Source organism: Watersipora subatra, chromosome 7 (assembly GCF_963576615.1).
Source record: "Watersipora subatra chromosome 7, tzWatSuba1.1, whole genome shotgun sequence".
Taxonomy (NCBI): domain Eukaryota; kingdom Metazoa; phylum Bryozoa; class Gymnolaemata; order Cheilostomatida; family Watersiporidae; genus Watersipora; species Watersipora subatra.
This window is the reverse complement of record NC_088714.1, coordinates 35,415,653-35,442,912: the sequence shown is the minus strand read 5'-3', so window position 1 is coordinate 35,442,912 and position 27,260 is coordinate 35,415,653. Positions and strand designations below refer to the sequence as shown.

The 27,260-nt window shown below is 35.4% G+C and overlaps 3 protein-coding genes across 3 annotated transcripts in view; all 3 read right to left on the bottom strand.

The window, feature by feature from the left end:
- Positions 1 to 2,678, bottom strand: part of LOC137400031 (uncharacterized) — a 68,913-nt gene extending 66,235 nt beyond the window's left edge. The window contains exons 1-2 of the mRNA XM_068086338.1: positions 2,580 to 2,678; positions 194 to 308 (exon numbers count right to left, since the gene is read on the bottom strand). Of these exons, the coding sequence (XP_067942439.1) occupies positions 194 to 245 (52 nt within the window). The 5' untranslated portion in view covers positions 246 to 308; positions 2,580 to 2,678. The remainder of the gene's footprint in view (positions 1 to 193; positions 309 to 2,579) is intronic.
- Positions 2,679 to 3,771: 1,093 nt separating this feature from the next.
- LOC137399878 (centriolar and ciliogenesis-associated protein HYLS1-like) lies at positions 3,772 to 18,695 on the bottom strand. Its single transcript, XM_068086130.1, has 9 exons — positions 18,498 to 18,695; positions 18,125 to 18,270; positions 17,548 to 17,789; positions 16,908 to 17,036; positions 15,151 to 15,273; positions 12,862 to 12,926; positions 11,296 to 11,408; positions 8,389 to 8,601; positions 3,772 to 4,169 (listed from the first exon to the last, which is right to left on the bottom strand). The coding sequence occupies exons 1-9, from the start codon at positions 18,628 to 18,630 to the stop codon at positions 4,050 to 4,052; spliced, it is 1,284 nt and encodes a 427-aa protein (XP_067942231.1). The 5' UTR covers positions 18,631 to 18,695; the 3' UTR covers positions 3,772 to 4,049.
- A 255-nt stretch (positions 18,696 to 18,950) lies between these two features.
- Positions 18,951 to 24,330, bottom strand: LOC137399874 (rab-like protein 3). Its single transcript, XM_068086124.1, has 4 exons — positions 24,160 to 24,330; positions 22,350 to 22,552; positions 21,218 to 21,378; positions 18,951 to 19,461 (listed from the first exon to the last, which is right to left on the bottom strand). Exons 1-4 carry the CDS (start codon positions 24,314 to 24,316, stop codon positions 19,269 to 19,271), a joined length of 714 nt encoding a protein of 237 aa, XP_067942225.1. The 5' UTR covers positions 24,317 to 24,330; the 3' UTR covers positions 18,951 to 19,268.
- Positions 24,331 to 27,260: the final 2,930 nt, after the last annotated feature.

Sequence of the window (27,260 nt, the reverse complement as noted above, 5' to 3'; positions counted from 1 at the left end):
AACTATTGTATAATCACAAGTTTTGTGTGTAATATCTTATGCGTGACGCACAAATATCAAAGTAAAAGGTAAAGAATAGTGTTGGTATCTTAAAACCAAGTAGTATCAGAGTATAATAAAAAGCACTGATGCCCTTTATAACTTTTGTTATTTTCATAGAACTAGCAAGGATAGTTTTATTTCAAATGCATACCAGTAGAAGCAGAAACTAGGAGTGATATCCACACATTCACCATCACAGTCATCTTCCCCTGTATATGTAGCCTTGCAAAAAGACTATATATATGCTGACCACTGTGTCCTTATAACTACAATACAATTAAAAAATATAATCAGAAACAAGTATTAACCGAAGCAAATGCAATAAGAACAATCGAGATGTTATAGGACTCAGGCGCCACTAACCTAACTAAAATATAGAATATATGAACTGACAGATTTATGTACTGTCCAATTTCTTTGTATTATCAGCTACCTATACAGCTAGTAGACAACTGAATGAGCATATACCCTGTGTTTCCATGCTGTGAATGAGTTTGGAGTTGCCTACTGTCGCCGAATTTGCATCCAACCTTTCCAACAATTCGGAATTGTACTATAGATCTTTACTAGATTTGCAATGTATCCCTCAAAAGAAAACTTGTTAAATTAAACTCGCTTTCAGGTCAAGGTCACTTTTCAATTCATGCTTAGTAAACTCACATGTACTAAAGATAAATTATTTCGTCATCCTTCACATGTAAATATTAACGTAAAGGTAAAAAAGTGAAGCAGAAACAATAGTTAGTAGCAGTAAAATGCTTTTATAGCAGAGACCAGCGTGGTTGAAAACTGAATTTTTTTTACCTCCACTGGGGAGAGGAGGTAAATTACCAATTATTACTGATTCAGATCCATTAGCAGTGAGCATTTCTATGTCGAAGTACTCTCACCTTCAAACAAATTTAGCGAAGCAAAATGGCATCAAGCGTGTTTGTTCAAGCCCATTTGAAACATGGAAACCCAATGATAATATCAATTTTTTATGAGGCCATACATTCACTGAGAAACTATTTTTGAAAAAGATATAACAAACTTTTTTATGAAAAATTAAGGGTAAGATAAAAAGTCTTATTTAACTGACAAGCTTAAAAAGTAAACTGCTACTAACAATTATTGAGAGGTAGGTCTTGACTATGGACCACTTTTGAATCAATTTCAGGGCTAAACATTGACCGGCTGACCTAAACAGAATCCAAACCAGGTGTTTGATTGGTTTCAACATCTTGTCTTGTTCCCTGCACTATGAATATTGAGAGGCTAGCCTGGAGCATATTGAGAGTTTGGCACGTACCCCTTTGGGTGGTGAGCATCTTTTTGCAGCCAAGACCCTCAAGCCTAAGTGGCCTGATGTGCTACTACAGCAATCTGAATTTGAAGTTAGCCAATTAGCTCTGCCTCATCTGCCTCAAGCAGATGAGGCAGAGGCTAGAGAGAAATTGGACATTTTATATTGATAAAGCTGGTGCATGAATAAGTTTGTTAGTTGGCTAAAATGCAGCTGCTATTATTTGGATAATTTTACCAAGTTAAATAACTAATGTTTTCATTGGTTAAGAGTTGCTAGGCTTTGTCCATTACAGGAAAATATTCAAGTGTTACAGGTTTTGCTACTTGTTGAAATGCAACAGCAGCCAAGTTAATCACTTTGCAATTTAACGCCTGAGCTCTGCATAAAATATTATGCTTAGCTTACATCTTGTACAAAATAAGGATTAATTAAATCAATTTTTTTCGAAAAAGGTCTAATGAGCAAGCTAATAATCATGGTAAAAAATGGCAAGCCACAATTAGAAAGCGTTGTTTAGACTTTATCAGCTCTAGCAGTTTTTTTTCATTGTTTGCCTTGACTTCGTTATTTTGCTCACCAACCTGTTCACCAGCTCATCGGGAGCTGTTGATCAGTTTGCTAGAGCATGGTTGTTGGCTAACTTGAAAAATGTTTCGAGTATATACTAGCACTTTTCAGCTCAACGAAAATTTGTTATTTTCACAAGTTCATCCTAATCATCTCCGGCAGAGTTTGAATATTATTTAACTCAATCTATTATCGGCTCATCTTGAGGCCAGTTATTGGCTCACAAATGATCAGATGAATAGCTCTTCCGGTACAAAAACCTAAGCCACAGTACAGACATCTATCCAAATTCTGCAGTTTATTCTACTCGCCGTATGTTATAAAGAAACAACAGAAGATAACTGTTATTGAAATGTACATAAACATAATAGTATACTGCGCTGCTAAAATATTTAACAGCAGTTTATTAATAATTTAATACAACTTGAACTTGAAAGAATGATTTACGCCATGCACATTTTAAACAATTAAACAAGTTATCAGCTATAATATAGATCATTCAAAGTTACCAAAACATTCACATAGGCTAATATAATTTGCGTCCAGCTCGGCATTCTGCAAAAAGTTGCAAAACGAATTCAAGATTTTATCGAATAAAGCAAGTTGCTGAGAGGCAAAGTTTCGTTATTATTTAAAAAAGCGTGTTTGCATTACTAAAAAGAAACACAGCATACTTATTTACATGTTGGCATAAATTAAGAATAAATAATCGTCTTCGTAGAACAATTACTATCAGAGAATCTACAGCCAAGAATAACAACGATATGAAGCTAGTGGGCTGCATGTAAATTTTGCGCTATTATGCTTCTATGTGTCGGGAGCGCGTGCAGTGGAAGTTTCAGCTTTAATAATACTCGATTCGTTGGTGCGAACTTAAAATTTCATAGACGCATACCGAATGCGCTATATCAGCTAAATAATCCGCAATTCCCAGAGTACTGCATCTAATTTTATACAAAAATATTATACGAAAACAACTGCTTAAAAGGGGCTATCAACTAACAGTTTTTATTTAAACTATATCTTTGCTTGTAATGTACAATCTACTCACTTGCTAGTTCACTTTCGCTGTTGTCAACGAAGGTCGTGTTTCTGATGATTGGTGGTTATCATCAATAGATAGCACTTAAGATAGCACAACTCTTTGATTTCACTGCGACATGCCAAATAAAATGTTACATTGAAGCTGTACATATAATTTTTTCCAAGGTTACACACTTTTTATAAAATTAAAATAAAGCAGAGTAACCAACAATCACACCTTGTAGACCATCTAGTCCACATTAATTTTTTCTGTAGGCTGCCTGTTTAAATTTAGTACTTTCTCGTGCTCCCATATTCAACGACTATATCACTCTCTTTCATGTTTTGTATCAGTTTTATTTTTGTTCTTAGTGATGTTAATGTCTCTGTTAATAACTATTTTTAATAGCAAATCAATTATTCTTCTCAAGTGTATATTCAAGGTTTTTTGCACATTCATTGTCCCTAATTATGGAACTTCTTTTCCCAAGTCTAGCTGTTACATTCTGTGTGTTAGCCAACTGCTTACACTTGTATGACCTTTTCATTAGAATCTTCAAGTTTTTCAAATGGCGTAATTATATTGAATTATAGAATACCATAAGGTATCGTTAGGGCATGTAACAGATGGTATATATCCCCGAAATAGAATGCTACAATACTCTAATTTTGTTTCTGGACTCCTTAGATATTTACATAATTTATATTTTAAAAGAGCGCTGCAGAAATTTGAATTATTTTGATTGTACTTCATCATGTTCAGTTGGGTTTCTTATTGACTTTTGTATGCATCGAGTTGCAATCCATTTATATTGACTATCCAAATAATAATAAGCAGATTATGAGCTTCTATACTCAAAGAGGCTGAAAAGCCAAAGACTGTTATTATTGTACAATTGCAACGGCATCAGCTATATAATAAATGTATATAATACAATAAATACGTACGATAAAGATCTCAGAAACTTTTTCACTCAAAATCCTTTCATTTCACAGAAACATGCATCATACGTTTTGTCAATTGATGCGGGTATGAAGGTGTAGCCCCTATTGAATATATCATTAAATGCTTCCATGTCTATTTTATCAATGTACGATCCTAAATCAGATAAAAGGGGATCAAAGAAAACTAGTGCGTATTTGGCAGTATGCCAGCAGCCATATCTGCCCTTATCCTCCATCGTAGGTCTTTCCTTTTTTTGTCGGTGGGCACTACATATTTATTTGTAACAAACTTCTTCTGAGGTTTCTACAATCAAAACGTAAAAACAATTAAAACAGCAGAAACAGGTTTACCATCGGTAAACCTTCAAGAACAACTAGCACCAAAGACTAACGAGGAAGTAATCACACTTCAATCTACCAGTGTTTGGTCTGGTTTAAATCATAAGCAAATAAAAAGATTTCCGTGTTTAATTTAAGAATACAAATGGAATCTGAGCGATCTAATGATCTCATTGCTATGGCTAGGACCATGCGAGGCAACAGACCAGCATTTTCATTTTTTACAAGTTTCCAACACAACTATGGGAAGTGTTTTAGAAAGCTGTCTAAAACTAGGCAGATTTGCGGTATACAAAGTTTAAAAATGTGTTTTAGTAATAATAAGAACTAAACTTGTAGTTAATTTAGCCCGGTTTCTAGAATCAGGCCTATCTTGGATAGTGGTAAGCGTATAAGGTTACAACAGGCTCTACAGTTGTATATACAGTAATACTTCAACTTACGAGTGCTCCAACGTACGAGAAACTTGAGATACGAGCCAGCTTTTAAGCAAGTTTTAGCACTAACATACGAGCCATGTTTGAGATACGAGCACGTGAGTCAGTTGCCAAGTATGCCGGAGGTGTTTTATGAGAACATCATCACTCTGTATTTTTCAACTGCTCAGGTTATACTTTTGTACCGTGTTTTTGTGAGCGATTTTCAGTGCAGAATTATGTGAATTAAAAGTACTGTGCGTAGACCAAAAGTTTGCCAGTAAAATGAAAGATGAAATGCAAAGAAAAAGCAAATGATAACAATTATTAAACGGACAATTATTGAAAAAATATGCGAAATGTGTATGCGTGATTGAGCTAGCTCAGCAATATGACAAAAATACATCCACAATTATCAAACAGAAGAATTATATTCAGGGCATTTATTTAGTTCGCAAAAGGACTAGCCATAGTTTCTAAACGGCGCAGCGATCTTTACGACCGCTGATGGAGAGACTGCTCAGGCATTGGATAAAAGATCAACAATTGGCCGGTGACAGCGTAACTGAACGACGCTATGTGAAAAGGCCGGTACTATCTATCAAAACTATAAACATTCAGATAAGTTGGCTAGTGGTCGTACATTAACCATTTGTGACGACACATGTATTCGTCCTAATCGCAACATGTTGAAAGGGCGACAAAGGTAAACGTCCTTAGATAGGATCATCTTAAAACGGCTGGCTAGTCGTGAAAGCGAAACACAGGAAAAAATAGCTAACTAGCGAGAAACTCGAAACTATGAACGCCGAAGAAATTTTAATTACGTTAAGTTAAAAATGAAAGTTTGCTTTCAGGTTTGCTTCTAAGTTTGTCTTTTAAGACTTTTATAAAATCCAAATTTATCAAAGTCAACTGTTGTAATGAAGGATAACTCTCTATAACTCCCTAGGATATCTCCCTCTCTGGCAAATGCTAGCGTTAGCTGCTATTGTATGTATTTAATTTTACATTTTAATTAATCACATTTTCTTGCATTATTTTTATTTGTTGCTTCTTAAAAATTTGTGGTAAGTTAGGACAATAACCAACATGTTCTTTCTGTTACAATATCTTGTTTTGAGTGTTTTATTTGCATGTTCAGAGTATGAAAACCAATTAATATATATTTAATTGTTCTATATATAAATAAATTGCACCAACATGCGAGTAAATTGACATACGAGCTCAGTCTCGGAACGCATTAAGCTCGTAAGTTGAAGTATGACTGTATTGGTACTCTGGTTATAATGAATAAAAAAGTATATAAAAACGACCAAATACTGTCAGTACTATAGCTGTAAAAATGCAAGATAGGTTGCCTGTTTTTGTTTATTATAAAGCGCAAAGTGAGTTTTGAGCAGTAATTTGACATTTGAATTTAACTTAGAACAAAAAACAAAACCTGATAAAAACAAAAGACTGTATGATTAATAACCTAGAGCAGCGATTAAAAATACTATTAAGATAGACTGTTTTAGATCACTCTTGTTCTACATAAAACATCACACCATATTAAAATTATTCCACATCATGGATAAACAACGCTTCAAAAGATGTCTCTTTGAAGGCTATACCAATGCTATAAGGCTATTGCCACCCGCGCTCATAGATTCAAGTTACGACACGATCACTTTTTAATGAGGTCCAACAATGAGGTCTCACACAGCTGAGCAAAAAAATGGTAGGCTTGTTTCTGTTAAATCTTTACACCAGCCAGCTACTTTGGTAGAGAAAGTACTCAATACCTTACACGAGTACAAATGCTGCACGAATAGCGCAATTTAGTAAATAACTGAGATTTGTCTTTTCTTGATTTGTGGGAACACAACTCCAATCCGAAATAATTTAGATACATTGTTGTAAAATAGGAACAGTAAGGACACAAGGAATATTGGGTACTTTCAATTACCCTCGCTATATACCAACAGCATGCTGCCTCTCCATGATAACACCCCTCTTGCCAATAGCATGAAAACCTAAACATGATAGGGCTGATGGTAGCACTGTAAAATAGCACGTGGCCTTGTACGATGTTCTTCAAAGAATCCCGTCACCAAAACTCACTCTAGTCATTATAAATTAGAAAAAAAGCAACGTTGGAGAAGACTAGTTTCAAACATTGAAACTAATATCCAGACTAATTGAGACTAATAATAAACCTTAGCATTTTATCTATCTTCATACAATAACTTGCAAAACCAAAAGGGCTGCTAACATATTTATCCTCCCAGCTATAGTTCGCATAATAGAAATACTTGTGATCTGTTCATTGAATGCTTCAATGCTTTCAATTCTTTAAGATAAAATTTAATCGATCACGAATATACAAAAAAACACTTGATTTAACAACAAAACACAAAAATTAAAAATGTCTCTTTTTCATTCCAACAAACATAAAAAAACATATTTACATGAATACATAAATCTCAGTGTCTGTCTGTGATTTAGTCTGTCATTGGGTCTGTCCGGCTATAGCTATAAAATCTTGAAATGACGATCCGTATCGCATATGATTTGATCACGAACCTCCCGTTCACCAGGCAATAAGCTAACCAATTAAGCTACGTGAGATTTAAGATTCACCATGTCTTACTCTGTTGTGTGGTAGGTGCCAAATATGTGGAAATGTGATTACAAGCTCTTAAAAGCTCAAAAACAAAAAGCCGCCGTAGATTGGAAACTCTTTATTTCGATGACATTGTCATGAAATTTGGTTATTGTCTTGTCACGTATGTTCTCACGTGAATTGGAAGGCCAATAAAAAGCTCAATATAAAATTTATCGTAGCACTAGTTTATGACAAACAAATCGGGTTTTACCAAAGACCCCGTATCAAATATAGATGCTCGCTACTTTACAGTTTTGTTTCAGCCTGGTCTAATTGGCAAGTCGTAATCTGATCATGTGACCCAAGACTTCGCAAATAATTTTCGCAGCATTTTTTGACTATTACAGGTAACCAACAGGCTCGTCATGTAGTTTATCAGAGAATGATATACACTCCTTCGAGCTAAGGTTAAAAAATTAAACGAATTTTTACCGTAAGTTATAAGATATCAGTGCTGAAAGTGACAGCATTACAATGACGATAAATAGACCTGTAAGAACAATAGACATGGTTTTATTGAATGCATGAAGTATATTTGTGAAAATATTTCGACGAATAATGTTGCATGAAAGTGCAAACAGAAACCATCTCTCACAACTACGTCACATTTGAGCCGTTTTGGAAAGAGAATCCAAAATACGGCGGTCTCGTGTGGCGGCGATTAACTGTTCGTTTTTGAGCTTTTAAGAGCTTGTAATCACATTTCCACATATTTGGCACCTACAACACAACAGAGTAAGACATGGTGAATCTGTTGATACCAAATAACTGTAATGTGAATTTTATTGCAAGTCAAAATAAACCTTATGTCCAAAGACCTTTTTAGTAGCCGGGCAACGGCAGGCATTCACCTAGTATTTGTATAAAGCAGAGTACCATTAAAGCTAAAGAGGCCAACAATGAAATTCTAATTTGATTAAATTTCCCATTGGTCCTTTGCATTATCAGATAAGGCATCGGTAGCAATAGAGAAGCAACTTTGAAGACGATAAACTAAACGAATATCAAAACTCAGCCTGATCCTAACACCACAATAGCAATAATATCTCACAACAGTCTCATCACTGAGCAATTTCGCAACCCCTCAATAGTGTGTATCCCTCAACCAATATTCTCACCTCATAAATTACATCTTTGTAGAGCATTTGCTCTCTGACAGACCATCGCAGGTTCTTGTGCTTCTTTTCTTCAGGTACTTTAGTCTTGTGCCACTCCTGCTGATAACGCAGGTACCTGTTGACTGGGTCACTCCGCACAAGATTCCTCGAGGTTATGGGCTTAGGCTCAGGCCAAATGACCGCTGACCTAACAGGATCCACTGACTTGTCATACTAAATCAAAATTAATCAGACATTAGATACCTCTTTGTTTTATCAGTAAATTTTACCTCTAATTGTGACAGCACACTAGCATCTAGAGAAGGTATAGACCTTCAGCTGCTGTATTAAACATCTCTATGAAAATCGTTCATAGCAAATATGTTCACCACTACCAACTTCACTGCAGCTTAGAAAGCAACTACATGGAGTTGCTTCTGTTGGCAAACTATTGAAGGAATGGAATCGTTCACTCCTGTACAATGCATTCCTAAAAGTGGCCAAAATGACACGCTTTATTCGTTGAATTACATAGAATGAAACATGGTAAAAATGGAATTATTGCTAGTCACAGAGCGTGGTTTTAAAATTGCTAAGCAACACGAACTGAGAGAATCTTTGAACATTACAGTTATTCGACAGTTTGAGGACAATTAAAGCCCAAAAGATTAACATTACTGAAGATGTGCTTTTTCTGAGTTACATATTAACAAAGAAAAAAATAACAGGTAAAACAAGTCAGGCGTAGGACTGTTTGTTAGTATAAATTTGCCGATCTAGAAAGTGAGTTTGACAGAGAACTAGGGATTTGACTTTGGTTTAAGTACTTGTACATAAAAGAAAATACCAAAATATTTCATAACAATTATTTTGGACTCATTGGTTTATAATAAATAATCGCCTTTTCAGTACCGCAGAACTGATATTTAAATATGCATAAAAGTGCGCCTTGCTCCGCCTAAAAGTGCGGAGTATATACACATAGTTCACGGAGAACTGCCTAAAAGTGGAAAGTATATACGCATAGCACATGGAGTACTACCTAAAAGTACGGATATATACATTAAGCACATGGATTACTGCCTAACAGTGCGGAGTATATACACATAGTTCACGGAGTACTGCCTAAAAGTGCAGAGTATATAGGGTCAAGTGGGGTAAGTACACCATCGAAAAAGGGTAATTCAATTTCGCAGTCTTACTGCTTTGCTTTAACTAAACATTTGAGTCTAATATTGGTCATTGTGAAACTCCAGAATGTTCTGAGCAAGAATATCAGCACTAGAAGACTGTTAATTAAATATCATTGCTTTATATGAAGCGCTAAAAAATGTATGTCTAGGTGGTGCAGTTACCCCACATACAGGGGTAAGTGCACCACCTAGCCCTCTTTGCCATCGTTATGCATTGGTTGATAAGCAGAGGCAAATGCACCAAATTGCTGATATTGAAATTATATAAAATTCAATAGAAATGGAAAAAAAAGTTTTTTTGAGTTTGTACCGCACCACTGAAATATTGATCGCATTGAACATTAAAATTTTAAAAATTTGCAATTCTATACCATTGCAATTCAAGTGACCAGTTTCACTCAATTGAACCACAAATTTGACATAGACTAACGCAAAAGTATAACAAGAAAGACTATAGAGATTGGGAGAACTTGAAATGAGATTGAACTGTCTCTTTTGGTGGGGAACTACATGTGTGCTGGGTGGTGCACTTGCCCCGCCCCTGTTATATCTTAAGGTGCACATAGGTTAATGCTAATGTGCACTACATAGGTGCACTTGCCCCTGTCTCTAAAATTATCAGGGGCAAGTGCACCACCCCAGTTAAAATAATACAAAATTATTTGTGTGGATTAAAACAATAGAAAAAGTATTCTATGGATAGACACCAGTTACACTCAATAGTTAGCCAAAACAAATATCCACTAAAATGAAAGTTATAAAATTATCAGTACACACCTCTGAATTTAAAGTCAACTACTTAAATAGTGCATTTACGTTTTTGTTGCTCACTTCACAAAAAATTTGAAATCAAGCATGCAGGGACTATAGCTTCCTTTGGTGGATCATGGGTAATATTTCTGCAACTCAGAGACAGCTATGCAGTGATTGGCTGATAAAATATCAACAGCTGGTGCACTTGCCCCAATGGTGCACTTACCCCACTTGACTATACACATAGTTCACGGAGAACTGCCTAAAAGTGGAAAGTATATACACATAGTACATGGAGTACTGCCTAACAGTGTGTGAGTAAAATACTACTCAGCTGAACTCACATTTAATCTATTTACTTCTACTTAATCTATTAATCTATTTAGCTGTTCCGTAAACTCTTTGTTAACATGTATAGATCCAACTTACCGTAAAACCTTTAATTGAACGCCACTTCTAATTGACCGCCACTATTATAGGAGAAACGTTGAAAAATAGAGCGCCATGGCGTTTAAAAAGAGGTTTTACGGTAACTGGTTTTCTAACTAAGCAGTTAAACATAAAGTCAGCGCACTTTCATAACACTACTGACAGCAATTAAGGGCCTTCAGTTTACTATCCAAGGGTAAGAGTAGTAATTGAAGACCTTGCTGTTCAACTCTAGCATTAGTATAACTTCTATAACAATTTTAAAACTGATTGTTCGGGTTCATAAGCATGCGCAGCGGTATTCACGCATTAGCCTTAGCTTTGTGCACAGGAATGGTGGCATCAACAGGCGACGTGGTTTGGCAATACAGTTCCCACTACATAAATAATCCATTCTGAGAATGTCTATGTTATAGGAACATCTAATGTAGTCACATTCTCAGCGTACTACCTTGTAGTGAAATGGCTGAAAAATTTCTATCAGATAATTTTAGATTTGAACTTTCAGGTCAAGTTAGATGAAACCACAAGAAGATCAGAGAGACCGACTTACCCGAGCAGAAGATGGTCGCACAGCCTGAGGTTGTTTATCCACTCGTTCTGATGTACTGTAATTCACCATCTCTTTCCTCATCCTTGTCTCCCCACTACACTCACTCTCTGTATCTACAGAAGTTATCAAATGAGATTAATTCGACCTAGCAGGCTCCTGACCGGTTTATCATCAAACTCTTTTGATATCCAATCCTATTCTCTGTATAACCGATTGCTACTAGAATTGATTCATTGCTGCCCTAGCTCTGCAAACAATATGTTTCCTCGTAACAATATTTGTTTTCATCGTCTTATCATTTTAGACAACCTAAACAAACCAGGCTGTATTAAACTAATTAGCTTTTTGAGATAAATTATTCATGCAAAAAATTGTTTATAACTTCATACCCTATCATGAATCAATACAAATTCTATCCAAAGGTTTCCCACACTAATAAATACAATGAAACTTTGAGTTCAAGTCAAAAAAATATGAGGAACTGGTAATGGAAGAGAAAAGAAGGTTTCACTGAAAAGAAATGCTTGAAGATAAACTTGCACAAAGTATTGGTAGGTTTTATCAGAAACTATCGATATTTTTCTATCATTTGCGATTGTTTTTAATGTTTGAAGTAATCTGACTGCCAAAATTGAAGTTGACAAGCCTTGATCGCGGTTAAAATGATCCAATCAAATGAACGCGCAATTATGACATCTATAGTTGCAAAAAGACTGACAGAATAGAGAAGAGCAATGCTAAAACTTGAACGTAATCGCCAATATCAACTGTAGCAATGATAGCAACTAGCGACTATTTTTTTCTGAGTGTTTTAATCGTGATCAAGTTTTGGCGACTTCAATCTTGAAAAACCAAATTGGTAGCCAAATCACCTTGAACATCAACAGCAATCGCAAATGATAGAAAAATGCCGATACTCTGATAAAATTTACTAAAAATTTGTGCAAGCTCATCTTCAAGTCTACCAAAGGCCAAACCGTATAACTAGAATTCGAGGCACTCTACTCACAGCATACAAAACCAACTCACTGTATTCAACTAGACATAATGCATAAATCTATAAATGGAATACACAGTTTAGTGATGAGGGAAGTGATGAAGTATGTCGTATGTCTGTCGATCTGTCATTCCGGCTATAGCCATTAAAACCTTTGAATAAAGAATCCATATCAAAGAAGACTTGATCTCAGATCCTACCCTTCGCCAGTCCACCGCCATACCAATTAAGCCACAGAGATTTATTTGTTTGCTAACCGATATACGATATGTATGTGACTATATGGGAGCAAATACCTAACGGCTTGCATACTATGCAGGGTGATTGCATAAGTGATTGTCACTAGTAAGTTTACTAAATTTTCCATTGGCAATATGCCAGGCTAATAGCAAGTGGCAGGCAACTCTCATTACTTCCCATTGTTTATAAGCTGATTTTTATAACCCGAGCAACGCCGGGTAGCACAGCTAGTAAAGGTATAAAGCAGAGGCATCAGTTATTAATGTCGAATAAAATCAACATTCGCAAGACAAAGTGGACTGCTGTGTAGTTTAAAATACAATACAAACCAGTGTCGCTGTCAGTTTTCATATACGACTCTTCATAGACCTTTGAAGTGCCATCACTCAGCTTCCTGACAAAAATCAACAAAACAAGAACATGGGAAACAAAACTAATACTTAGAGAAAGTCAACAGGGGTGACTGTATTGGTTAGTAAAATAATAAACATGCCCTACTACACAACTATAAACATATGTCCTACAATACTAGGATAAACATGTCCTACTATCTATATATGTATTTTTCAAAGTATGTCGTTTGTCTGTCTGCATTCCAGCTATAGCTATTAAAATCTTAATCTTGAAATTCCGCATTCTGATGGGTTTGAACTCACGACGAATAAATTGATAAGTTTTTTATCTGGACGCTCTACCACTGAGCTAGAGCAGCACATTGATCATCTTCGTTTTCATATACCGCATAAACCATGCGCGTGCTAAATATTTTAGCCTTGTGTCCACGCGTTAAGATGTCTCTGTTAAGAAATATTTTCGGACCTAGGTTTATGCAACACGATGCTTCGTTGTTTTTTTTTGTTTATGCTAATTTATTCCGCCCCACAATATCGACAATAATTTATCTCGAAGTTAAAATTTGGCGATTTGTGTTCTGATTATATACAGTAGAATTTAAGTTCTCGAACGCTTCGGTTCTCAACTAACTTGGTTCTCAACCAACTCGGTTTTTGACCAAAGGTTTTGAGATTTGTTCGTCTCGAATCTCGAACATAAATTCGGTTCTCGGCCAAACTGGAGCACGCGCATTGGAATTGGAACAGCTCCGGAAACAGCATGGAAACATCTGTTAACAAATGGAGAAGCAATTTACACTTCATAAATTCTTTACAAAAAGGAGGAACCAACTGGGACGATGTCTCCTCTACCGAAGAAATTCGCTAGGGAGATAACCCATTCAGTCGAGTTACCCTAAATTGATTTGGAGGAAGATTCTCCTTCAAAGATGTAAAGTAAATGTGCCATTGCTATTTATATTTTCTTTTTCTTACGATTTTTGATGTAACTGATCTGTTGCATTCTTTGCTGTTTCATTATCAATTTCGGCAACTTTTAGTATTGCATTCTAACCTTTAATGTTTTTGATGTTTTAAAAGCAAAACATACCAATGTTTACTTTTGTTTTCTTTTTCCATCATCATAAATAGAAAACCTATAATTAAAATTAAACACGATCTATATCTACCCGTTTTTACTTATAGTATGCAGTATCAGTACAGTTTATAGTGTAAAATGTTGAAAAAATACTTTACCGAAGTTGTTTTCTCACCTCGGAAAGGATTAAAACTTACATACATTTATTCTAATGGAAAATGTTGTTTCGGATCTCGAGCAACTCGGTTTTCAAACAACCTTCTGGAACGGATTATGTTCGAGAACTGAGGTTCCACTGTACGTTATTAAAAGATATACATCGCTGATAGTTATGAAGTTTTAAACTTACAGTGGTTTGAAAACCTTTACAGTTGTTTTAATTATTTTTAATTTAGTTGTCCTGCACAAAATTTTTTCCTCATGGTATGAACTTTGAAAGTTACAGTTGTTTGAAAAAGCTTGAAAAACTTTACAGTTGTTTTTATTTTTTCTCTTAATTTATTTCATCTACACAAAACACTTCTCTCATGATATGTAGTTTGAAAGTTAAAACTGCAAATGTTGTTATGTTAAATACAAATCAATTTTCTGTCCAAAGACATTTTTATTACCCGGGTAACGCCGGGTAGCACAGCTAGTACAACTATAAACATATGTCCTACTACACAACTATAAACATATGTCTTACTATACAACTATAAACATATGTCTTACTACACAACTATAAACATATGTCCTACTATACAACTATAAACTTATGTCCTACTACACAACTATAAACATATGTCCTACTACACAACTATAAACTTATGTCCTACTACACAACTATAAACATATGTCTTACTACACAACTATAAACATATGTCCTATTATACAACTATAAACCTATGTCCTACTACACAACTATAAACATATGTCCTACTATACAACTATAAACTTATGTCCTACTACACAACTATAAACTTATGTCTTACTACACAACTATAAACTTTTGTCTTACTATACAACTATAAACTTATGTCTTACTGTACAACTATAAACACATGCTCTGCTGCATAACTACAAAAACGCAACAATAAAGGCCAACAAGAAAGAGAGTCTAAGCTTCGATTTATAACCTTTTTTATGGCAACCTAAAGCCTTGGCATTATTGACCTAAAAAAAGGAATGCCAAGTCCTGGACTCACGTAGAAATCTTTCTTTTGACGAGAGAAACTTGTGAAGCCTGGCTAAGGTTGAGCCTCTCATTGAAGCTCTCGGCGAGTTGTTTGTCCGTGTCATGGGCGAGGTCAGAAGAGGGCAGATCTTGGCTGAGCAAAATGAAAATAAGATGACTCAGAACTAATGACAAAGACGAGTGATCAATCTGACCAGCAAACCGATGACCACCACTAGAACCACTCCTCTACATTACGACTCTAACACAGAATCCTTAAAAGTTTTTAACCTTGGGGCCATTCAACTGTCTAAAAGAACATTAGACACATACACTGTATATCTCTAATGTTCTTTTTACAAATAAAGTTATATCTGGCACAGTTATGATAAAAACCGTTGTAATAGGCTATCCCAATCACATCCATATCCTATCATCCAACCTATTAAATGTTGGAGTTGCCCTTTTTGAAAATCGGCAATGAGAATGTTGCGATGTAACGTGATAATGGGTATATTAGTATAATACAATATTTAAGCAACTTATATGCCAACAGCTTGTGACACACTAACAAGGTTGGAAAAATAATAATTTAAACAAAATATTTATTTTATCTAAATTAATATTTTTTGATGCAAATGAATTTTTGACAAATATGAATTTTTCATTCAGTTTTGGTCCTGCAATTGTCTGTGTATTGCATTGCCTATCAGGATGCTGGTAAACCCACTTTTCAGTATCTGTAACTTACAAGCTCTAAAAGCTCTTATATTTCTTGCATTCGACAGTCATATAAAAATATAATGTGCAAACTACATGTAAATTACTTGAGTAGAGCTACTAGCAGCTTCACACAATGTATGTATGAGAGCCAAAGACATAAAAAGGTATGAAATATTTGAGCAGGTTCTTCCTCAGTGTAATCGATGTGGTTGATCATGTGAAATATAAATACAAGCTCGCCAGTTTTTAGTACCTAATTAGTTGCTTATTTTTATCAAATGAAACTAAAGGTGGAGAATACTCTTCAATGCTTGCACTCGAGTTTGTAGCAATCAAGTGTTTTATAGCATGTCTTTTATTAAACATAGTAGTGAGGAAAGTGAGTGAGATTAATTATGAGGTAGCCGCTACCCCACTAATAATCCTGCTTTAAGATTTACCAAATTATCAACTGATATGTAGGTTCTAGCTTCAAAGGACTTTCTGTAGCATTGTATCACACAAGCAGTCAGCTATCTACGCACCTACTTCATAATAGTGCAGTGCTTACAAATTAGTTATACACGCATTAAAACAAAATTCTTTGTTAAGAAAACATCTAAAAATCATGATTTTGTGCCAACCATGTGCACTAAAGCTTCGTGTTAATGCTCTCATACATGATTTCTATTGTCTTGAAAAGTTTCTCAAAAGATGAGATTGTTTCTAAGCATAAGCCATGTGACAAAAAATCTAACAGCCATATTCATATTCCAATAACAAATCATTATTCATATGAGATCATGTATTGGTACATGAATACCTTGAACATTTCACGTTATTATAGCTTCAAAGTTCATAGTCACGCGTTTAAAGTAACTGTTTAAACTACAGATGTTTTTTGCATTTATATATAGAAGCATACAAAACGCTGCAGAGAGCGTTGTTGTACTAACAAACACTACTACACTGTACAACTCTCGACTTGTCAGCAAAGAGCTGCTCAGATGAAGAAGTCTCAATTCTTACTACTACAGCGAAATAGTTGACCCAAGGTCACCCAACACAACCAAGCAGTATTCCTACCTCGGTTCTGGACGACGAGAAGAAAGTTCAGGGGTCAAACTGCGGTCATTTGTATACCAATAGTCATCTAGATGGCTATCTCCATTTCCCAGAGATGTATCATCATATAGTCTGTTGATAGCTAAACTTCTACAATAAAAAGCTATTTATAGTAAGGAAACTCCAAAAGGACTCCTAGTTTGGTTGCAAAGAGTATTTATTTGCAAAAGAAAAAACAACAAAAAAAACAAATTATGTTAAATAGTAATCACGAAAACTAACGAAAAAGATCGCGTCACTATCACAAAAATAATAATAAACAAAAGTTAACTAAAAACGTCGGCAGCATACAGTAAATTGAAAGTATAGCCAATTATCTTGGTCAGATTCTTTTAAGAAAGCAGAAAGAAAATGAGCTAGACATGAAACATGGAAGCAGCAAGGAGGTGAAAGGTTGTTCTTTTATTTCTCTACTGTCTGTACAACAAATTATACATTATCTCATTACCATAGCCGTTAAAACAAAGTCCCTAGTTGACTCATATTATTTGTACTGTACACTAGAAGAGAAAATTTATATACAGGTCAGCAGGCAATAGAAACAAGAGAATATTAATTGATTCAGAGTGTTCCATTCATCCACATATACAATTGTACTTGCCTCACACCCTCAGCAGAATGCCGTCTTTCCAAGAGATTTGCACTAGAATCAATATCATACGTATAAGCTGTTGTGCGAATAGGTAAGCTTTTCTCTCCTTCAAATCGATAGTCACCAGAAGCTGTTACTATGTGATCTGTAGCTCCACAGTGTCTATTAGCAGTGCTCAGAGGCCTCCGGTCTTTTAATGATGGGTGTAGTCTGTAAATTGAGTTCGCATTTTCTTTACCTCTCAGAGATGGCTGAAAAAAATTAGAGGCTATAAAAGTGCTGAGGTTATCCCTAAAACGAAAAATAGTACAAAATAAATATGACTTGAAATAGCTGCTCTTTAAAGACGACTGCATTATGGCTGTCACTTGACACAATTAGTGTCAACACTTTTACAATTCCCTAGCATTTGGTCTTACTAAAAAATTGAAAGATGATTGTCAGAAGTAAACTAGTGACAAACTGTAAGCCTATAAATGAACCGAATTGATAATTTTATATGGTAAAATTAAAATTTGCTTGTAGCTGATTTCAATCTAATTAATCATTAACAAACGAAAGTAAACAATATAGCTGTTTCGCTTACCTCACTCAATAATGGTGGTTCATATAATCGGTCATATTTATTGCACGATCTTGGAGCAGGTGGGAGCTGATCATGCGATCTAACAGAAATGTCATAGCGAGAACTTGAACTGTTACTACGGTCAACTTGAACAAGAGTGAGTAAATCTGTAAAAATGAACAAACTTCTAATTTTCGATCTTGAACGCAAGCGAATAAACTGAACGGATTCTTAATGAAAACGTATCACTCAAAACATCCATGTTTAAACTTAGTAGCTTGATTTTACCAACTTACATTTACCTTAATAAACCGATGATTATGTACACTTTTAAAACAAACCTACAGTACATCGCTGTGATAGACTAATAGCGACAGTAGACTCGCGCACATACCTTTTTTGAATTCTTCAAACTGTTCATCGTTGATATTATTATACCCCAATCTAGATAACTCGCTTCTTATTTCTGTGTCAGAAAAATCTAAAGTGGTATTACTGCCGCTCCCATTGCTGTAGTTGTGTGCCATGTTGTAAATGATAAATTGAGCACGAACTTTCGCCAAGCAACATTCAAATCTTGAAGCATTCGTGCTTGGCCTAGCATCGGTTTTTGACGCGTCTTAAATCTCTGCATGGGTGGTCGGTGTCATTTGTTAGAAATTACGGAGCAAGCGCTTCTATAGCAACTCGAAATGTTAAGTTGATATTAGCCAATATTAGCGAGTCTATAAAGCAGCGCAGAGGGCACAACTTCTAATATGAAAAAATCTGCCCATAATATGGGCAGATTTTTTCGTACTAAACATATTATGTTTGGTACGAAGTGTGTTGCAGCTACTGCACCATGGAAACTTTTAGTTTTTATTTAAAGAAACTATCAACACAACTTGTTTTGTGTAACAAAAAATAATACACATACATTATTTCACCAGACCAAACTGAGCCTGAGATGTACATTGCTATGATTCTTCCATTGAAAATCCTACTTGTCATCATTGGGGGTTGTATATCATTGTTGTTACATGGTTGGAAATTGCAGCAGATACTAACTATTCAATAACAATATATCAAACAATTGGTTGGAAAAAAATTGTAAAATGCTGGCCAAAATAAATATGCACATTATATCATAACATGAAAATTGCCACTTGAAAAATATTTTGTCTCAGTCAACATAGCTAGAGGGTGAGCCATAGGCGCGGGAAGGGCTGTAAGTGCGCTTTCGTTCTTGACCAGAGGAATACAGCTCTCGAGGATAAGTCGTGGGACTAGAGACTCCTCCTGTCACTGTTTTTTGGATTACTTTGTCAAAAAACTTGCTCAATTTCACAGCATTGCTTGAGCCTGCCGTCAGGTATCTGTAGACAATTAGGTATTTGTCACAATTATTTCATGACTTTGCAGCTCAATTATATACTTTGGCTTTCTACTAGCAGTAAAAAACCCAACAAGCAATGATACTTGTCAGTGATTTTTGTCAGAGACGAAAATTTCCATGATTGCAATTTTAAAACTTTCACCTCTATTATTATGATTTTATCTCGACTTCCTCTATCTAAGTCAAAAACCAATAAATAAATAAGTTCAATAATGTTTGCGGCAACAATGAAGCTCTTTCTATCAAAATATACTATCCAAGATGCCAACAAGATAGAGTAACTACTAAATACATAGTAACTGAACTCCGAAATTGGTGTGGAAAAAACTCAGTCACAACAGTAGCGAGACTTTTTACTTTTTGATGACAAGTCTGCCTTCAAAAATATCACAACGGAGTTGGTTTAGCCTCATCACACTAAGAAAAACCCAAAAAAACCAAGTTAAAGAGACGTACTTGCAGCTTTCTCTTTAATATCTTTTAGTGCATAGTTTGATGCAACGATAAGAAATAAATTTTGTCCAATCACAAAGCGTAATTAGTGGATTAGCGATTGTTTATACTGTATAACAAAGTTAAATTCCTGTTACTTCAGCTCTGCAGTATTTACAAAGAGTCAAGCTTGTGTGGAGGTCAAACTTTTCACCTCAAATGAATACTTGAATAACTAATGAATAAATAATAAATAATGAATAGCTATTCATAGCTGTTCAGAGTATAATGCCTGCATAGACATGAAAAGTTGCAAGCAAATTTAATAAATGAGGTGAATTTATTTATAAAATGACTTCTGTTATAAGCAGAAGCCAAAGTTTTTTTTAAATTTATATAATCTCTACTGGCGACTCAATATGTGGTCATGTGATCCTTTTTTGAGGTTTTCCAAAATAGCCGACCAAGACACATGCCACAGAATTGACCAGAGATCAGTTATTAAACTTTTGTAGCTAAACGCGTATGCAGAAGACAGTTTTAGCAAGCAAAATGTCTACAAATGGGCAAAATAATTGTTAAGAGAAGGCCAGACGGGTACTAATGATGATGAGAGATTTGAATGCACATCAGTAACAAAGGTCACTAATCAGAATTAAGTCAGCATTTGCGTTCCATGCAATAACTTTCAAAACATTTAAGATAGAAAACATGGGCAATTTGAATTATTTACATTGAGCTCTTAGAAAAGACAAACCTCAATAAGTATCTGTTGCTACAGTTACATTGAGCTCTTAGAAAAGACAAACCTCAATAAGTATCTGTTGCTACAGTTACATTGAGCTCTTAGATAAGACAAACCTCAATAAGTATCTGTTGCTACAGTTACATTGAGCTCTTAGATAAGACAAACCTCAATAAGTATCTGTTGCTACAGTTACATTGAGCTCTTAGATAAGCCAAACCTCAATAAGTATCTGTTGCTACAGCAACTAGTAACATTGTTCTTACAATGAAACGACTATCATAATTCAGCAAGGCCTTAGATAAAATGTGTATAACGCTTACTGTCATAGAGGAGTGACCGCGTCTCAAAGAAGCGTCCACAAATCTAACGGGTGTGGATTACAGAATCCGTGACCATAAGGGAGGAAATAACTAAATAACTTAATTTTATGAATTTTGTTCTGGCTCATTTGGCTGTTCTTACAAACTTGGTTGCATTTGTCTAAAACACATGCACCCTTATCACCCTCTCTTAAACCAAACAATTATCCGCAGTGAAAAGCATTGCGGAGACTAACTTGTTCGAGGTGCAGTCCAGGTTGATTTCCTCAGCATTACAGTCATCAGCGATAAAAGATCTAGAAGGTTCTCCACCTGTCAGCAAGTCAAGTTTGGTACCTATGACTATGGTGGGAATGACTGTACTTGCTATGCTGTCTTTATCATATTCTGTTAGGACCTTGCAAGTAGAAAAAGAAAATCAACCATTGCATTCCTACTATGTTAGTCGAATCCATGACAAGAGTATAGAAACCCAACAGCACGATGAACAAATATAATATTAACGAAGACAGGAAGTAGACAAAAAGGGAAAATCTTACAAAGGTTTCGGTTCTATCTTCCCAGTATTTATTGTCATCTACCTAGCATTATACAGAAATTCACAGCCGGTCAGTTGTGACCAGTGGTAAACTATTCCAAGTTTTTGCCTTCAAGAGGTAAGGTTACTTGATGTAAAAAGTCCCTGCCATGTAAATTTTGTGGATATTGGGTTTACATTTACGAGATGAATTACTACTACACTATAAATTATATATTACATAAAGGTGACTTGAAAATATCAACCTGGCTCATATTATAAAGTAACAATGTCATTACCAGCACAGTACATGATGCAATAATGGGTACAATGCATACTGCTTCAGCACGATCCTACGCAAATAAAATACGTATTACGGTCAAGTAAATAATAAGTAGTATATACGTGGCACTGTAGTGTACCGTAGAGGGGTGTGTACCATAGAGTAGCCTATACTGTAAAGCTGCATGTACCATCGAGTAGTGTGTACTGAAGAGAAATTCTGTTATGTACTTAACACCTAAAATAATCTCTGTTCTGTACTCAACACCTAGAATAGTCTCTGCTCTGTACTTAACACCTAGAGTAGTCACTGTTCTGTACTCAACACCTAGAGTAGTCACTGTTCTGTACTTGACACCTTAGAGCATTCACTGTTTTGCATTCAACTAAAAAAATGACGTAAGTATATGCTTTTAACCACTAAGCCACTACATTTCTCATTCAAATCAGTGCACTTACTATGTGGTACAGGACACAGTTCTATCGCGTACTACAAATATTAATCTACGCAGCTACTTAAAATCACCCAAAAAAATGCAGGTGACACAATTCTCTTCTAAAAGGTATACCTGACGAAGTTTTCCCCCATCCCTGTGGTTAGAAACTTCTCTCAACCATGAGTGAAGGTTTGTCTGAGACTTCCTGTTTGTCAAATCGTGTACTAGAATTATACCATCTACAGTACCGTAGAATAAGGACCTAGCAACTTCATGTCCACGTGATCCACCGATGTCCCACAATTCTATGAAATAAGCCTTTTCTCCTGGCAAACCTGCAGATGAAAACATAGTAAAATAGTTAAACGTAGTACATAGCTATAATTTCGTCACACAATGTTTGCTAAAATGAAAATGAGTGTGCAACAAGTATTTGCTGTAGCTTTGCTGTAGCAATAGCTGTTGCTGTAGCAAGATATCAAACTCAGCTCACTTTAAAAATACATTTTGCATCAGTACTGATAGTATTATTTCAATATGCTAATGCATAAAGATAGTTAATGATGTTTGTTTGAGTTCTATTAATGTTCATGAGTGTCGATTAACAGATTTATGAACAAAGTTGCTCTTATATAATTGTTAAACTTCCTTTGCTAACATCAAATGTTAATGCAAAACAAACATGCTACACGTCTTAGGTTCAGAATCATCCTCAAAATTGAAATTTCTTAATTAAAAGCGTGTCACAAAACTGCAGGCAGATTTATTGAATCTCACATTGCCCCTTAATTGCCTTGTTATAACTTTTATGATATAATACTGATAGATAGAATGTTAGCCAAATTCTCTACACACAGAAGACAATCAGAATCCTAGCCTCAAAACCTGCTAAATATGTTTTAACAACGTAAGGTAGGTTTCACATGTTCTGAACCTCATTCAGCCCACCATATAAGTAAACTGATGTAGAACATACAGAATTAGTAGAATTCTCAAATACATTATAAAAAAGATGATTTGTACAAAGTTAGATTTTGGTATAAATTTAAAAATACATGTACAGTTCATACAGAAAATATTTTCGTGCAATACACTTCTTGCTCGTTAGTGAATAATTCTAGAGTAATTTAACAAATACAAAAAGTGAAGACCAAAGATATAAGCATGAGAATTGGATGAGTACTGGAAAATACAAAGAGGTTGATATATCCAGTACGATATTGCAGACGCAGAATCTCAATTCAGTAATAAAATTATAAAATTAGCAACCCCAACCTAACAAACAAGAACTTTCCTTAAGATAAGAAAGGTTACTATAAAAAAAAGTGAGTACCGAACGGCATATGGGCATTACCACAAACCGATAGCGTAGCGACACACCCCCATATGGGACTGCAATGCCATCAAGGAAACAGTCATGTCGCTCTCATTCTGTTGTGATTCAGTGTCGCTGTTTGGAAGTGAAACACCTATGCGGGTCACCATTTTTGTGCCATGGAAACAGCCTTAGCGACCAACGGCATCACACTAGTGCGTGCGCATAGGTCTTGCTGGCGTGTTGCTTTACATGAACAAATTCTTGGTTTGAAATGCAGAAGATCTTGTTGTATCGTAGCTTGGTGTAGTAGTAACAAGAGCTGTTGATTAACTTATGCCATCTGCATAACGCATAACAGCGTAAGAAGTAAGTTTTTTCTTCTGAGCATCCATTGTTTGTTTCATCCTTGACCTCTTAAAGATATAACCTTGACATAAGGTACAGGGCATCCATCGATTTACTATAGGTAGCGCCCTATGAGAACATGATCTGTTCGTCGGCCCGGCATAGCACTCGGGCACGGAGGCACCCAGGTGTCACTACACTATCGCTGTATGAAAATGCACTGAATAGTAACTTACTAATAATCAAATAAATCTACAGTAATCATTAGAAACTCTTTACCGGCTCTGTAATCATGCAGTTTCACTTGAGTAGAACAGCCGATAGTTGACATTGGTCTTTCACATGGTGAACCATGAGCTATCAAATGTGACATTGATGTTTTGCCAGTCTCACTATCACCAACTATAAGAACTCGTACCTTGTCCACTGTACTCATCTTTTCTCCTCATTTACCTGACAGAGAGAATTGTTTATATGCAAAACTTTAAACATTTGACTGTTCATCAGACATTTTGTACTTATTTAATGGCAAGGACACTATCAAAACTACATGATATTTCAAATTGAAGTATCACCTCATGTTTTTCTTCAAAATTAGCAATGATTTGTGACGTAATTCAAAAACTGTTCAACAAAGTATAAATCTCAAGCCACCTAGTACACAATTGTTAGAATAGAAATGCAAATAAGCTATACCAGAAATGGCAGGGGTTGTGTTGAAAATTCAAAGATAAATTGTTTTTTTGCTTTTGGTGCAAAAGAGCCAGCTGACAATTTATAATAGGTTGTTAGAATATTATACTAATATCTACAGAGATCAACAGTTTTATGTCATGTTAAGTTCTGAGAAAACGGTCAGTTTTAGAGAACACATGAATAGTAACTAGCAGTAATGATTATCTGCTAATTCTATTATTCTATTAATTCTATCTGCTAATTATCTATTAACAAAACTATTATCTGCTAATTCTCCACTCAGGTCACAATTATGTAATGTACTATATTGGGATGTTGTACTTCATACTCAGAGTGTTAAATAAATAAAGTGTTAACTACTTACTACAAAGTGTCTGAGAAACACTCAGCTAGAATTTAAGAGAAAATTATCTACGAATCTCGGTACCGTTAGAAATGCATTTTATGCAGAACTCTTATCTAGTGAGTTTCTTGTCAATGACAGAAAAAAAAATCTTCAAGAAGTACGGAATTTGTTTTCCATGCACTAAGCAGGTAATTTTAGGCACGGTTTGGAACAATAATCAAATTTTGGTATAATATTTTTATCAGAGAATATGCCTATTTTTTCATTAAAATTGAACAAATATTCCAATTTTGATTGCATATTTATTTTGGTCAAATTTGAGAACATTTGATTATTTGCTCAGAATATTTTTCCACTGTTACTTACATGTTTTGTAGGCAGTTGTAAGCATTAATAGCCAAAGATTGAAAACGGAAGAGAAACCTGTGGCAAACTGTGTTGCCACAGGCGATCAAGCTGATAAGTTAATTAAAATCTCATTCAACAATTAAAAAAATAAAGATGAGATGCAGCCAATCAAAGCAAACAGTTTGGTGAATTATGTACTGATATGAAAATTGCAAAGGAAAAAGATCATGAATGAATGAAGTAGTACATTGATACAAAACATACTACCTTCAATGCACAACCAATGCAACAACCTAAGGTTTTATTACACCATCAGAGAGTTGGTCAGAGAATCAACATTGTTTTTGACATTGACAACAGAAGAACAGAGTAGGCCTATACAAAGTAAGGAAATGTGCCAAGAGAAGTTGATACAGACTTCACGAGTGATTGATTGACTATTGTTAATATTCAGCCTGTTAGCTTGCTATCCCTTGGTGCCATTTACTGACACAAGCTGCAATTCAATGCAGCCTGGGAACTAGTCAAGTGGAATAAACAGCTTAGGACAACAACAGCAATAGAATGAGCAATCATCACAAATCACGTCAGGACCTATCAAACATCACTGTCGTGTGCAGCGAAACAGGGATAAACAGTCATGAGTGTCGCAGTGCACTTTTACTGCATTATTTATATACAGTAGAAGTGTTATATGCAGTATTATTTATATTTGTTACATGCAATTTTATTTCTTACCAAGAATTTACTTCAATCTAAGGTTCCAATTTAGAATAACACCAGTAGATGTATAAAAGTACACAATCGCAACCTTGCTACACCTGCTGTTATGCTATACTGGTGTGTAATCGTGTTTTGAGGTCTTATGTAGCCTAACGATGTCTAAGGCAACGGTGAGACGCTAGTACTAGAAGTCAAGGTAGGTGATGCTTTCGCCATGGTATTAAAGCTATCAGATTAACAGTATAGGATTCACAGCTTTATTGGCTTCTCGGTGCTATGACATAAAAGCTATAAGGCAACTCACAGATCGGATCATTCTACAGTGCCGTATCAAGGTATGCACCTGCAAGTTATTTAGAAAAAGTCCACATAGAGTGAGATATACCAAGAGCAATAAAGATGGGCTATGTAGTAGTGACATTAAACAAGTTTTAAAAGTAAATGGGAAAAATGTTGAGTTTACACTCGATACAGGAGCAGAATTTTCTACGGTAACAGAAGAGACTAGTAAAATACTTGGTCTGCATTTGAGTAAACCTGAACGTAGTTTATATAGCGCAGATGAATCTTCTCTATCTGTAGCAGGAATTTGTAAAGTTGAAATCAGAACCACTTTTAGGTCAGTCGACACTTCCGTGTATGTTTTAACAGGTTCTAGGAAAAATCTTTTGATTACATGAGTTACATCAGCTAAAATTGCTTGACGTTAATAGCATGTGCAAAGATGATTTTGACCATATAAGGGAGTTTCCTGACATTTTTCAGGGTTTAGGCACAGGATCTGGTACTTTTAAAATAAACTTGAAGGAAGTGTTTATTAACACCCAAACCGATGGTGTCTGGTCTTAAGGATCAAGCTGGAAGAGAATTAGACATAATGTCAGCTAGTGAATCAATTTCTCGATCTGGTGCTAGTTATGCCGGTGTAGTAAAGAACAGTGGGAAAATCCAGAAAATCTCTTTATTGAACAAAGCTAATGAGTTTTTTAGACGAAATAGAAAGCAGCAACTTTTTGGATGAGAAAAAATTTGAGGAGAAAAGAAAAAATATTAGGTTAAGGATAGAGAGGTTACAGCACAGGTTTGAGGAGCAGATTAGAGAGTTAGAGGAGGAAAATCCAAGCCTGGAGGGCGATTCCAGAGAGGAAAGCTTGAGTGCGGAGAAGGCCAGGATGGAAACTGTAGGCGTTGCTAAAAGCTCCCTGGAGGAGTCTCTTGAGATCCCAGGGTTGTATAAAAGCAGCAAGCCTGTCAGTACGACAGATGC

Coding starts and splice junctions, on each gene's coding strand:
- LOC137399878 (XM_068086130.1), bottom strand. CDS start 18,630: ATGGCACACAACTACAGCAATGGGAGCGGCAGTAATACCACTTTAGAT. Junction 17,790..18,124: donor AACCACCATTATTGAGTGAG/GTAAGCGAAACA, acceptor AATTTTTTTCAG/CCATCTCTGAGAGGTAAAGA. Junction 11,409..12,861: donor GAAAACTGACAGCGACACTG/GTTTGTATTGTA, acceptor TAACTTCTGTAG/ATACAGAGAGTGAGTGTAGT.
- LOC137399874 (XM_068086124.1), bottom strand. CDS start 24,316: ATGAGTACAGTGGACAAGGTACGAGTTCTTATAGTTGGTGATAGTGAG. Junction 22,553..24,159: donor ACTGCATGATTACAGAGCCG/GTAAAGAGTTTC, acceptor TTTCATCTGCAG/GTTTGCCAGGAGAAAAGGCT. Junction 21,379..22,349: donor ATGGGGGAAAACTTCGTCAG/GTATACCTTTTA, acceptor TCTACTTGCAAG/GTCCTAACAGAATATGATAA.